The following is a 14,462-nucleotide window of genomic DNA, read 5'->3' as shown; positions in this document are numbered from 1 at the left end:
CCCTGATCTCAATAGTGTGCAGTTCTGCTGTATGACTTAAGCCGTGTCTATATTATCTCAGATATTAAAAATAGTCCCAACAAAGATTTCAGTCCCAAATATTTTGATATATGAGAGTTTATTTCAACCCCTTTCTCTGAACAAAGGAGCACACAGGAAAAAAGTGAGCTTGAATCAGTGAAGACAATCGATGTTTGACTCTGTTAATGTTTGCTGTATCTTTATCTGCTCTCACCCGACGACATAATAGGTCTAAACTTTTGAGTCAACTCACAGATGAAATATTAACTTTTACCTCGTGGTTATCTGCTGCCCTGGCCTCAAACTCAGACCAATTCTGGTGTTATAAAAGCAGTCAGTTGTGTTCAGTGGTTGTTTTTTTAAGAAGGTCAAACAGTTGATTTTATACAGCTTATCGGTTGTTTATGAATACTTTAATGAGCTTTTTTTTTTTGCAGTCACACGTTTAAGAACACTTTGTAAAAGAAAGAGGTTTTCCCATCTGTAGCCACAAGGGGGAGCTGAAGTACTATCCACTTGTTTACCCAGTGCCACTGTTATAAAGTACATGGTAGTGATTTAAAGAATTAAGTCACAATGTCTTATTGCATGAAGTTCATTTCCCCAGGTAACACAAACACAGCAGTTATTAGAGACAATTTATTTGTATAACAACAGTCCTCTCAAAGCATTTGGTAAAGATAAGGTAAAGACTGCAACACTGGAAAGAAAACCCCAATAATCAGGAGATCCACTGTGAGCAAGCACTTGGGGACTGTAGGGAGAAAGAACTCCCTTCCTTGTGGAGAGGCAACAAATAAACAGGAAAAAATGCAAGCTACAGGAGAGCGAGGATGAGCATTATTGGCATGTGATTTTGAAATATATAAACAAAGAAGATATATAGATGTATGTGTTTGATATATGTGTTTGTTTTCCTCTTCCTCAGGACTCCCTTAATCACAAGCGCTCTCTCCTCCTTCGCCAAACCGAAGACGCTCGAGAGCTGAAGGAGAACCTGGACCGGCGGCAGCGCGTGGTCCACGCCATCCTGTCCAGTTACCTCAGCGAACCCCAACTCCAAGACTACCGGCGCTTCGTCAGCACCAAGCCCTCCCTTCTGATCCGCCAGCGACACCTGGACGACCTCATACGACGGGGAGAGGAGCAGCTGACGCGATTGGCCGAGAGCCTACCAGCAGAGCTGGCAGAGGCCAACGGCTGGCCCGCAGCAAGCCCCGTGCCCTGCTCTTCTTTGTTTCCACCACTGCTTCCACCCGCTGCAATTATAAGCCCTAGCCACGTGGTCAGATCTACCACTGTGACATCACTGTGACATCATGAACATGAAGGACAGGTAGCACCATAAAAAGTGAAGGAGCTTTACACGAAGGATGCCCCAAAACAGGCTCCGCCCATTTTGAATTGACTATGCAGACTTCACACATGAAGAAAAGCCTTTAATGTGCCTCTTTCTGTTCATGCCTGACTGCACATTAGGCCTCTGTTCACCTAAACGCCAGCAACTAGACAATATTTCTAACCACACTCTGCTCCAATGAGTGATTTTAAGGTCAGAGGATTACCAGGAAAGTTTATCATCAAATCCTTCAAAGGACAATTCCAGCATGGTGGATGATTTTCTCCATTTTTTTAAACACTTAGACCTCTTCTGCTTTTTTTTGGGGGGGGGGTTCTTGTTATATATATATATATCCTGCTTCAGTGATGGATTAAACATGGCCAAAGTTTCACTTTCACATAGGTTTTTCTACTCTGGGATCTGTATGGTGTCATAAAAACGGGATACCCAGTGTTTCCCACACATATCCTTCTTACCCATTTCTCAGTTTGTACTTCCTCACCTCTTCTTCTTGCATTTTAGTTCCTTCCACCAGAGAACTGAAAAGAGAAAGTGAGGAAGAGACACAAAGCAAGGGGAAGAACAAAATGAGGCACTGCTGCTTTAAAGCGTTCTCTGTTACACATGAAATGTGGCTTATAGTTCCTACTGATGTATTTTACACAGCAAGCCTTCATTAGCTTATCAAAAAAAAATCCACAAAAAAAGGAGTGCTGGAAGTGCAAGTAATGAGAGGTAGATGAAGAGACAAACGGGACTATTTATACACACTCAGATGTATATATAGTCCTTAGGCACAGGTGGGAACAGTCACACACAGGTGAAACTCATGAGTGCAGGGCAGGCAATCTCAAAAATGGAAGTAAAACCACAACGAGACACACAAAGACACACAAAAGACAGACGTAGCTTCCAGGTTTAAAAAGTAATGTCAACACACAAGTGCCTTAAAACTGCTGAGACCTGTGTAAACATTTTCCTGATGAGTTTATGGGCTCAGTCACAAAAAAAATCAAAGCTTCAAAACATGTGACACCACGGTGGCTACAGAAAACAGGTCATAGCCAATTACATAAAGAACACTGAAGCAGAAACACATAGAAAGGACAGGAAAATAACACGCTGGATTTATGAATGAATGCTTCAGTGTGGAGCTTTCAGGCATAAAACACTTGTGTATCCTCACTCTGCTCTGACCTCCAGATGTATTTTAGAAACTGGGACATTCTTCAAGATGGTTCTGTTAGACTGATTTCCAGGTCGGGGCAGGAGGAGAATGCACAAAATAGAGCAATGAAAAACCCTGTAGACTATGTGTACTAAGGTTAGGGTTAGTATAGTAACTATACCATCCATGGTATAGTTACTAGTGGACAATCTCCTTGCTTTTCTATTCTGATTTCATTCAGCTGCTTCTCTGTAAAGGGTGTTATCCTTTGTTTAGATGGACTTAAACTCCACCACCTGCAGTTGTTGCAAGAGAAAGAGCTAAATCCACTTGTTACAGGCAGAGTTGCCCCAGTATAAGACAAATAAAGATTATTTTAAACTGTGAATTATGCAAAGCTACTCTAGTAGAGCCCAAGAATAAATCATATGGAGGTAAATTAAATATTACTACACTGGAATTGTCCTTTAACTGACTGGTGATACTTTCAGGAGCCTCAAACATTCAGACCTTCCTCCATGAGGTCTTTCTATCTGATAGCTGCTGCACGTGAGCAGTTATCTCCCAAAGAGAAAGCACCACCATCTTTAAAAGATCATCATCTTCTCCATCTTTCCACAGAGCCTGCCTCACTCTCACGTCACCTTAACCTTAATGAACACCAAAATCAGAGGGACTACGATCTTGTTTCACTGGACAGAAAGCAAAAAATTCCTGAAGACGAGCTGTAATCGTCACTGTCATGTTAAACTGTAACACAACTACTGCCACTGCTGTCTGCACATCTGCAGCTTGTAGCACTTTGTAGCAGTCCCACTGCTGTTTGCAGCAGAAATTACACTGACCCATAAACACTGTCGTATGCCTCTCATCAAGTCTGACGCTTCACGAGGAAAAGTTCCGATTCCAAAGACTTTCACAGGCTGAGATTTCTTCCAGATTTCATCTTGGTTCAATTTTGGACTTTGGAGGGGGGTTTTATGTCAGAAATGTTGCCAGCTACAGTAGTCACCTTAAAATCCACTGATTTCCAACAGATATCAACTTAAAAAAGAATAATCGGAAAAATAACCCAAAGATATTTAACTTTGTGATGCTGAGAAGAAGCAAACCTTTACAGTTGAGAGGTTGTAATGTTCTAACTTTCGGATCATTTATAGAAACATTTTCAGTTCCAGGAAACCTTTAAATTAACAATATGTTTCCCACTATGTAACATGACATTTTATTTTAATTATCCTTCTTTCAGAAACGACTTTCAGTTTCATAGAAAACTGAGAAACATATTTTTAAACTCCTTTCAGTCCAGCTCTCTCAGAGAAAAGAAAGACCCACACTGTAAAACCTTTAGATGCCAGATTTATCACTTTATTTTTAAGCTGTGCATCAGTTTCTTCTCTTATCCATCCATTCATTCGTTTTCTGCCACTTATCTGAGTGCAGGCTGTGGGAGTAGCAGTCTGAGCTCTCCTCTCCCTGGCCCCCTCCTCCAGCTCTTCTATTAGCCAAGACATCTAATCTCTCCAGTGCATCCCGGGTCTGAACCAGGCCTCCTCGCAGTTGGACATAACATAAAACACCTCATTTAGGTGGAGGAGGCATCGTAGTATGTCATTTAACCTCAGCTCTTTCTCCCTCTGTGCCTGATACCATTGAAGTCCCTGATTCTAGCAGAGGATGAAGAAAGAAACGCCATGAAAATACCCGTAGCCTTACTCTATGTGGCGAATCCAACATCCCTGTGCTGACGTTTTGACACAAATTCAACTGGTGGCTGTTTTTTTTAATTGTTAATCTAAAACTTTCAGAATGGAGGACCTAAACTTTTTTGGCCTTTGAAGCCAGGCGTCCCAGGAAAAACTTGAAATATGAGTTTGGTTACTCACTGAGATTATTTCTCAAGCTGTGTTTACACACGTACCTGAACAGAGATGTTCAGATTTAAAACATTATGGTGATAAAACTGACTTAAAATTGGTGGTGTGTCCCTTTAATTCTGTTTCAGTTGACCCCACTGACTTCTTACTTAAATAAATTTAGGTAATAATTTTTTTTTTAAACACAGAAAATGTGTTGTCAGATGAGTAAAGTACAAAAGGAAACAAGTGCAAAATGGTGACCTTTTTTATTTTTAATCCTTACATTTTTTCTTTGTTTGATACATTTTTGTCATATCTGGGCTTCCACAGTTCCTCTGTGACTCATTGCAGGATCAGGTTTATAAACTTTTCTCACCTTGCTGTATAACAGGCACCATTTGGCTTCCTGTCCCTTCATACAGACTCCCAATGGTTTCATTTCTGCAGTATATGATATTTATTTGCTTCTGATCAGTGGAGGGTTTTTGTCTTTTATTCCACGCCTACGTGTTTAGTTTTGAGAGCACCTTTTAAATATTCTCCAAGCAGTACAACACACACACACTGCCGTATGCCCTCCTCTATAACCCCAGTTGTACTGTTGATTACTGTTTATTTTCAGAGGCACTAAAGAATATCTCGAAAAGATTCTGGTTTATTGTTGAATGAAATTCAATGTTTGTTTTCTGAAAGACTTAAGAACAATAAATAAAAAGTAACAGCTTTTTTTTTTTTTTGCTAAATAAATGTTTTTTGTAAATACTATCAGACTCTTTCTTCTCATCCTGTTGACCTGCACACACGCACACACATATAGATGATTATCATCACTGCAGTGGAAATAAAGTTAGAAAGAATCGGGATATTTAAATGATGTAAAACAGCAGCAGGCGAGCTCTCGGACCTTTTACAGAAACCTGCTGAAGTTTTAGCGCTTCCCTGTCTGCAGTGCTATAAACACATGATTATTATCACGGCTTTACTGCACATTTAGTTCCTGAAATAGGAGCTCGCATCTTCACTTCATTTAGATCCTCAACACACATCCGGGTTACCTGCGGGGATGCAGCAGGTGAGAATGCGGTTAAATACCTGGGGTGGGCGGAGTTTATTCTGGTCTGACAGAAACAGCTCCTGACCTTTGGGACTAACAGGGCGGGAGAGAAAGAGAGGAGCTGCATAACGCACTAATCGGAGCGCAATGGCCTCGGAGTTCACTCAGGACGCGGTGCTGGTGTTCCTCCAGAGCCGCGGAGGCACAGTGAAAAACTCCGACCTGGTTCTGCACTTCAAAAACTTCATTCGGGATCATGCGGACCAGGACCGAAACCGAGAGCTCTTCAAGAAGTTCGTCAACTCCGTGGCCACCGTCAAACAGCTGGACGGAGTGTCTCATGTGATCCTCAGGAAGAAGTTCAGAGGATATGTCCCAGGTAAGGGGGCTGAAGTGGGCTCCTCCGACCCTCCGTGCGTCCCGGTCGGGAAGAACGCCGAAACTGCCGCTCCTAACAAGCCGCGACAGAAACCGCAGCAGAAAGAAGCGACTGCACCCGCCCCGTCGGGAGAAACTGCAACGAAAACAATCCTACCTGTGGCTGGCCTCGTCCTGACCAACAACAACAGCGTGCAGGAGAATTTAAACCTGAGGCAGCAGCAGGTACACCAGTCTATACAACCAGTGACAGCACAGGTAGTGAGTCACAGCCCACAGACACCACAGCTGAAGACACCCAGTCTGCCCACGCCTCCTGCTCTCGATCAGGCTTCTAAAGTGGGGCAGGGGCAGCGGAGAGTGGGTTTTGGTCCACCTCCTGGTGTCACACCTGCACCTCCTCACAGAGCAACCAGCCCAGGGTCAGAGGTCCTCACAGGGCAGAGGCAGCCAGAAGCGGGAGTTCATGCTCAGCGTGCCCCCCGACGGGCGGGAAACAGGCCAAGCTACAAAACTGCTGTGAGCCAAGATGATGAAGAGGAGAAAGAGGAGGAGATCACAGTGACGCAGATTTCAGCAGGAGGAACGCGGCCCCCGAGCGCTCCACTCAATGTCCCGGGGAGGGTCACACCTGCTCCTTCTTCAGGCCAGAGGAGTTACAGTCAGGGTACTGAGGGGCAAATGCTCACCCCTCAGAGTCCAACTAGGGTCATTCCGAATAACAGCAACTTTGACCTGAGACAGCAGCAGGCACACAGCGCACCTGACCACTCTGTGCGACCAGTGTCAGCACAGACGGTGAGTCACATCCCACAGAAACCACAGCTAAAGACACCCAGTCTGCCTACACCTCCTGCCCCAGATCAGGCATCTAAAGGGGGAGAGCTGAGAGGGGGTTTTGGTCCACTTCCTGGTGTCACACTTGCATCTCCTCATAGAGAAACCAGCCCGGGCCCTGAGGTCCTCACAGGGAGGAGGCAGCCAGAGGGGGATGTTCACCCTCAGCGTGCCCCCCGCCGAGCAAGAAACAGGCCAAGCTACAAAACTGCTGTGAGCCAAGATGATGAAGAGGAGATCATAGTGACGAAGGGTACAGCAGCAGGAGCGCGGCCCCCTAGCGTTCCGCTCAGTGCCCCGGGGAGGGTCACGCCTGCTCCTTCCTCTGTCCAGAGGAGTTACATTCAGGGTACTGAGGCCCTCAGAAGGGGGCCCCAGCCTCCAGAAGGTGGTCTTCATCAGGAGCCTCCTGTGCCTCCACAGCTCACCCAAAGGCGTTTGAAGCACAGACAGAGCTATAAAACTGCTGTGAGTTATGATGAAGATGATGTAGAGGAGGTCCCCATGAGGCGAGGTTCAGGAGGAGGAGCGTGGCCACTGAATGTGCCGCTCGGTGACACAGTGAGGGCCATGTCTTCCTCATCGCCATGCATCATAGACACGCCTGCACCTTCATGTGTCCCACAGATTTACATCCAGGGCGCTGAAGGGGAAAAGCTCAGCCCTCACTATCTAGGTTTGAGGGGGGAAACTGCAGGCCCTAGGCTGGAACTGGGCGAGACCACCAGACGCAGCCTGCCTTTGGAGACGGCACTCCACCACAACATCCAGCAGGGCCACCAATACTCACCACTGTCAAGGGAACCCAAACTAGAGACCAATCAGAGCCACGGACCGTTGATGTCGTCCAGCCACAGCAGCATCTACTCGCCCTCGTCCGCTGGCAGCTTCCACAGCACCAAGTGGCCGCCGTCTAACTCCACCAGAGAATTTGGATGGACCAGCAGCTCCTCGGATCTGCAGATCAGAGCAGGTACACTAGCAGGTCTCTTTGTTAATGTTAGCTGGTTAGAAGCTTGTCAGTATTAATCCACCACTGAAAATGGTCCCCCATCAAAATCACTCTTTCCCCCGTCTCAATGACTCCCCCTGACTTCGTCAGCGATAAATGCCCTCAGGAGAACCTCCTCACTGTCATACACAGGCAGAAATGTGGAAACTAATGCAGAAAGTAAATGAAATTAAATGAATATGTCAAAATAAATGACTACTAAATCAGTTTAAAAATCAATATAGCTGAAAGTTCAATATAAAATAAAGAAATATCAACTTATGTCACAGTTTATAGAATATTGCCTCTATTTATTTTTAATATTAATTTTGGTGCATTTAATTACATTATGAAATTTCACTTTTCACTGGATGAAAAAGTCAAGCTCTTATGTGACACGTGAAAAACTTACATGTATGTAAACAAGCATCTAGATCTGTTTATTTATTCATTTATTGATGTTTAATTTATTTCATTACCTAATACATTTGCTTTTGTTTGTTACATTTTAGAAATTATTATTGTAAAATTACTCACGGCCACTTTATTAGGTACACCTGGGCCAGACCCTTCAGAGCTGCTTGAATTTTTAATGGCTGAGATCGAAAAAGGTGCTGCAAACTTTCCTCAGATTTCAGTTCACACTGGCATGATGACATCACACAGTTGCTGCAGAACTGTCAGTTGCACATCCATGATGTGAATTTCCGATTTCACCGCATCCCAAAGGTTCTCTGTTGGATTGGTCTGGTGATTAGTGAGGCAATTTGAGTACAGTTATATATTAGAAAATGAGCTTTGTGACACGGTCCATTATCCTGCTGGAAGTATCCATCAGAAGATAAGAACATTGTGGTCATAAAGGGAAGGGCAAGCAATGCTCAGGTAGGGCGTAGGGTTTAAATGAAAATCAGTTGGTACTAAGGAGCCCTTACTGTGCCAGGAAGATATTCCCCTCTAATTTCATCCTATTTTAGTGTGCCTGTGTGAAGTTTCTTTTTTTTTCTTAGCTGATGGGAATGACTCGGGTTCTGCCGCTGCTTCAAGGTTTGACGTGTCTGCATACTGCATACTTGGGTTGTAACATGCTGTTATCTGACTTACTGTTGCCCTCCTATCAGCTTGAAACACTCTGGTCATTCTCCTCTCACCTCTGGTATCAACGAGGCATTTTTACCCAGAGAACCGCCGCTCACTGGATATTTACTCCCACTAGATCAGCAGTTCTTGAAATACTCAGACCGGCCTCGTTCAAAGTCGCTTAAGTCACCTTTGTTTCTCATTCCGATCCTCAGTTTCACCTTCAACAGCTCGACTTTACCGTTTCTACATGCTTAAACATGTTACATGCTGTACTTGATTGGCTGATTAGATGTTTGTATTAACAAGCAGTTAAACAAGTGTACCTGACAAAGTGGCCGAAGAGTATATTAACACAAACAAGTGAAAATGATCGATTGTCCTTCTATTTGTTACAAAATGTTACTCTACAAATCATATTTGATCTATATCATTTACCATAATCACAAGAGGATGTTTTATTTTTTTTAATTAAGTAAAGATTCCTGAGCTAGTCATTCATTTAGGTTATTTAAGATTCTGACAGTTGTGGTCCTCCATATTGTTCAATTGGTAGGAGAAGAGTAAATTTAAAAAGAAATTTAAAAAAAAAAAGATCAGCTTAATAGTCAGAAGTGATACTTAATTTTTTTTAAAGCTTTATTTATTTAATCCAACAGTCTTTTATTTATTTAAAACTTAAAGCATAAAATAAGTGATTATAGCCTGAGACACATTTATGGGGTTTTTAATAGTACATTTTCGCAAATTGATAAGAAAATGATTACATTTATTATATTTATGATTGACAGATTTTTGTCAGTTTTGGTCCTCCATACGTTTTAGCTGCGTCAAAGTTCATCTCAGTAATAGAGTCCAACTCATGCCTGACACATAATGAACAGTATGTACTTAAATAAGCTGGCGTCCTTATTTTGGGTTTCCTGTGTATGCACCTCTGCCCGAGGTGCATTAAGCAAAAGTGGTAATCCAGCTGTTGACTTGTCTCTGTAACATTTCCATGAAAACAGGTGTGCCTGTAGGTGTGCCCAGAATCCAGGGAACTGTCAAACGAACCAAAGAGGGTATGTCGGACTCCATGATGAGTCGTGCTGACACTAAAACAGTGCCTTGGCATCGCTCCACCGGTCAGCTCTATGACGAGCAGGGGCCCTCAGCTCGTTCGTCACCGCTGCGTCGCTCCACTGACCAGCTCAACGAGAACCAATCCTCTCCGGGCCGAGTGGCACCGTTTTATCTTTCCACAGGTCTGACCCGAAGTTTAAGTTCACTATTCACTTCTAAGCATTTAAAACAGCAGTTTCTGTCCTTTATCAGCCCTGTCTTTCATGTTCAAATTGGTTAATTGGAACAAAATTTTAAGGAACATCTTTTCAAACTTGCCTTTACTTTCCCACCTGCACCATAACCATCGCCTGGTGTCCTTTATCGCTGGGTGGGAATCGATGATTTATACCACACTGAACGCTTCCCTCTGTCTAAAAGGTGATCTCTGTGATCGTGAAGACGCAGCGTCAAGCGATGACTCCGTCTCTTCACCTTACCTGCGGCAACGCCCTGGGGCCACCAACCGGATGAGCACCAAACAAAGGATGTCCCTCAGCATGGGAGCCGACCTGGACCAGATTCTTCAGGGGGAGGCAAGGGAAGGAAGAGGAACCGAGGAGGCTCGGAGGAGCCGCCTCCACCGGATTTCTTCCTCGCTCAGCCTCCGCCACAATCTGTCGTGCTCCTCATTATCATCCTGTTCCACGCCGCCTCGAAGCCACAGCCTCGCCAGTCTGGACGAGCCAAAAGGAGAAAAGATGAATCTATCTACAGAAGCCTCGCCCTCCTCCAACCACCGTGACAACCACGGTCGACATGTAAGACTTATTAAAACTAACAACTGTGATTAACATAATCACAAGTATTAATTACTGTTCACCTGTTCATAGGTTACATGTTTTCAGCATAGGTTATAAAACCTATACTCTCCTTTTGCCCCACACATATCATATAATACACGATGAGGCTTCATTAATTAAAATTATATGTGCTCCTGTCATCAGTCGCTGGTTCCTTTGGAGCCGAGGGAACATACCTGGCTGGTTAAGGCGGCGGCGGGCAACTGGCCGGAAATCTACACCCTCTTCAGAGAGGAACCGTCCCTCCTCAACAAAAAAGACTTCATCTCAGGCTTCACTGTACTGCACTGGATTGCCAAACACGGCGACCACCGAGTCCTCAACACTCTAGGGTACGCAGCAAACTTGTGACCTATAATTAGGAATGTCTGAAGTACTTGTGCGGATTAGTGCTAGTTTTGTCTACTCAGGTTTAATAGTGGAAGGTAGACCAGTGACCCACTCATGACTCTCCTGTGTTGACAGCAGCGTTATAAAATCTTTAATGTGTTTATTATTTATAGATGATAAATGGCACTCATCCATCATCCATTTTTGGTTTCAGGTATGGAATTGAAAAGCTCTCTCTTACCTTCGACGTAAACGCCAGGTCTAACAGCGGTCACACGCCTCTCCACATCGCTGTCATGCACGGTCACAAAAACATCATTCGGTTGCTAATCAATAAGTTCCAAGCTAATGTGAAGCAGAGAGACATGGCAGGTAAGAGACCTTGGCAGTACCTGAGCCTCGACGCGCCGCTGGAAATGTTCCACTTGCTCGCAGCGCCGATGCAGGACGTTATGTCAGGAAAGAAAGGTGTCGAGATGGCAAACACCAGCTGGGAGCAGCAACAGAAGCAAAGCCGCCACCTGCGTCACCATGCCTCCTCAGCTTCAAGAGGGAGCCCGCTGACAATTGCGAGTAGAACGAAGGTGAAACGGGCAACCTCACTCGCTGCGTTGCTTAAGCACAAATCGTTAATACGATTTCAAGCACATCAGGTGAACTCCTCAGCTTAAACTTCAGGGTTAAGCTTGTTTCAAGAGTCTTGCAACATGGACTAGTCAGCACAGCTAGCTGGTCCGCGGGTCTTAAAAACTACCAACACAGAGATTAAGAAGCAGCTAACGGTTTGTCACACTTGTTCCTTTGTCATATGCTTGGGCACTAGCAGTGATTCTCATACAGTAGTGAAAAATATTTCCTTTCCTGAAACCAGCAAAAACTGCCAGAAACTATTAAAAGAACAAGTCATGCTGATTAGGCCACTGCATAATTCACTTTAATATAACTTTACAGTGTTCACAGTAGCAGTCACTGTTACCACCTTATTAATTATCTAGCTATTTAACACAGAAACAAGTATTAAATAGACACAATGACATGACAATGACTGCATGACATCATGTGAAAAAAAACCTCAATACCTGCCTGGGGAGCGGTTAAACCTCTTGTGGAGAAAAAAACCCCAACACACCCTCTGGTGGTAATGCTGGTAGTTCCTAAACACTCGTTTTTAAGAATGACCTTGTTTTACAGAAAGAGCAGTGGCATACCAATAATCGCCCTTTCTTTCAGTGAAACTGAAAATATGCAACAGGATTTCTTCACAGTGGATATATAGAACTGCACATTTTTCAGAGTATGTAGGACTTGACTGCCTCCTCTCTCCTCTGTGAAGACCTTTCTGAACTATAAAACCCTATAAACAGATAAATCAGCTCTTTCAACAGCAGCTGTGAGCTTTGCTTTTAAAGCCTCATTTGTAGGTCCTTTTCTGCTGTTGCTTGTTGGAAGCCTCTCCAACTGGATAAATATGCCGTATAATATTTCACTACTTCTTATTATAACAAAAGAGAGATTAGTTTTTTGAAGGCCAAAACCTTGAGCTCAGGCCAAACAACTGCAATAAAGAGAATCATGAGTTTCCATGGCAGACTTTGAATGCCTAACAAGAGATTGTATCACAAAGAAGCTGAAATATGATCTAAAGAATGCGATGGTTTAAGCGGGGATCTGATCTGCGAGCGCTTGACTGGTTTTCAGCATGACTTTATTATCTTGCAGTTGTGACAGGAGAACATACAAGGTGTACGTTTACAAGCTGCAGGCTAACAGGAGAGACAGTTCCAGTTTCAGCCGTGATTCATTTACTGATACTTAGTTTGGAGTACACGCCGCTGCTTTGTTAATGTCTGTTTTACATTCCTCCTGCTGTTTACACACCATCCATCAGTTTGTTCAGTGATACTCCCCCCCTCTTTCTTTTAACCAGTGTTTAGTTTGACTTCATAAAGATATTGTAGACAAATCAAGAATTAAAGTCACTTGGAAAACAACTTGTGAATTAGATTGGCACAAATTAACTGCCTCCTAGGGAGTATGCATTTGTGTTATTGATATGAACCCATAATAATGTTTAACAAAAATAAGCACATATACCAAAATGTCAAATTCTTCCTTTAGCTTACAACTTTGTCTGTATTTTCTGAGTGCCAATAATCTACACATTTAATTAACATTTGCATTATTTTTTCCACCTTTTTAATTTGACTGTTGTTTTCATGTTATGTTGTTGTCAACATCTGCAGTTTGGTTTTCAGTGGTTGCCAATTTTAACTGGTGACCATTGGCTTGACATAGCTACTGGTAGTCAATTTAAATTACTAATGTCACTTGCTAATGCTAATCTAACATGACCACTGGCTTGAGGTGGCTAAGGCTATTTAATGTCAGCTAACTTTGGCTGTTAGCTTAGCGTTATATTTGGTTGAAAAGGTTAAAATTAGCTATTATCAGGTCATTTTGATTACTAGCCTAGTAATGACCATTAGCTTGAAATTGTTATTGCTATTCAATGTCTGTTAATTTTGGATACTAGTCTAGCATGACATTAACTTGAGGTGGCTAATAGTAACTGTTGTCAGCTAACTTCAGCTGCTAGCCTGATATAACTATTCGCTTGAGCTGACTACTACTACTAGTTGAGCTAATTTTGGCTGACCCCAGGGTTTGATGCGACCATTAGCTTCAGATGGCTAATACTTGCTCATATATTCATTAGCCTGAAGTAGTCAATAACGGTTAACATTAGCTAACTTTCTCTCCTACAGTCCCTGAAAAGCTTTGAAAAGTTGTACTTTTATCTAAATTTACACTTTTCTGCATTTGTTTATACTTTTGTCACAGTTGAACTGAAGTTGTAGCTGGTGGATAGGGGACAAAATGATTTTTATTTATTTTTTTATATTAATTACTGTGACAAATTATAATCAATGTCACCACTTTGTTTCTTTTCAGTTTATCAGTTGTCAAAGTGAGACTGATTGTTATTTTACCCAATTTCTATCGTGAATATGTAACGTTACAAAAAAACAGATTGTATGAATGAGTGAATGTTAAATGTGGAAAAAAAGTTTACAATTATCAAGTAAACATGTAAAATTTGTACTGGACATCTTTGACATTTTGCTATATGTGCACCACCACCAAGTATCACAATTTCTCTCATAAACACTTTGTGCTACACCCTTTTTAAATGCTTCTTAGCAGACCTTCCAGAGGAACTCAAGAAACTATTCAAGAAATTTAAAAAAAAAAAAAAAAAAAAACTGATGGAGAATTTGTAAAATGCTGAGGAGGAATTTGAAGTTGAGGCGGTGTAAAACATGTAAAAGCACAAGTATTATCCTTTCACAACCACCAGGGTACATTACATTTGACTGTTTTGTTTGTAAATTTGTCTGTTGTTTACTTTGACAGATGCACATTATATTTTTAACGCCACTGAATATTAAATATGTTTCACAGTTGGATATGATATGTTTTTTTTTTGTATCTATA

At 42.6% G+C, this 14,462-nt stretch overlaps 2 protein-coding genes across 7 annotated transcripts in view; both read left to right on the top strand.

Annotated features, from left to right (window-relative positions):
• Positions 1-5,153, top strand: part of shroom3 (shroom family member 3) — a 73,593-nt gene extending 68,440 nt beyond the window's left edge. For all 5 annotated transcript variants that reach the window (XM_040053366.1, XM_040053367.1, XM_040053371.1 and 2 more), the window contains one exon: positions 950-5,153. In XM_040053366.1, the coding sequence (XP_039909300.1) occupies positions 950-1,336 (387 nt within the window). In that variant the 3' untranslated portion in view covers positions 1,337-5,153. The remainder of the gene's footprint in view (positions 1-949) is intronic.
• A 324-nt stretch (positions 5,154-5,477) lies between these two features.
• Positions 5,478-14,209, top strand: LOC120747474 (serine/arginine repetitive matrix protein 2-like). Of its 2 annotated transcripts, none has more exons than XM_040053376.1 (5): positions 5,478-7,632; positions 9,753-9,977; positions 10,216-10,595; positions 10,782-10,969; positions 11,182-14,209. In XM_040053376.1, the coding sequence occupies exons 1-5, from the start codon at positions 5,592-5,594 to the stop codon at positions 11,636-11,638; spliced, it is 3,291 nt and encodes a 1,096-aa protein (XP_039909310.1). In that variant the 5' UTR covers positions 5,478-5,591; the 3' UTR covers positions 11,639-14,209. The 2 variants fall into 2 exon arrangements, with proteins under 2 accessions (XP_039909310.1, XP_039909309.1); XM_040053375.1 differs by having other exon boundaries at positions 9,741-9,977.
• Positions 14,210-14,462: the final 253 nt, after the last annotated feature.

Source organism: Simochromis diagramma, unplaced genomic scaffold (genome assembly GCF_900408965.1).
Source record: "Simochromis diagramma unplaced genomic scaffold, fSimDia1.1 OVJJ01000596.1, whole genome shotgun sequence".
NCBI lineage: Eukaryota > Metazoa > Chordata > Actinopteri > Cichliformes > Cichlidae > Simochromis > Simochromis diagramma.
This window is presented reverse-complemented; position numbering and strand designations above follow the sequence as displayed.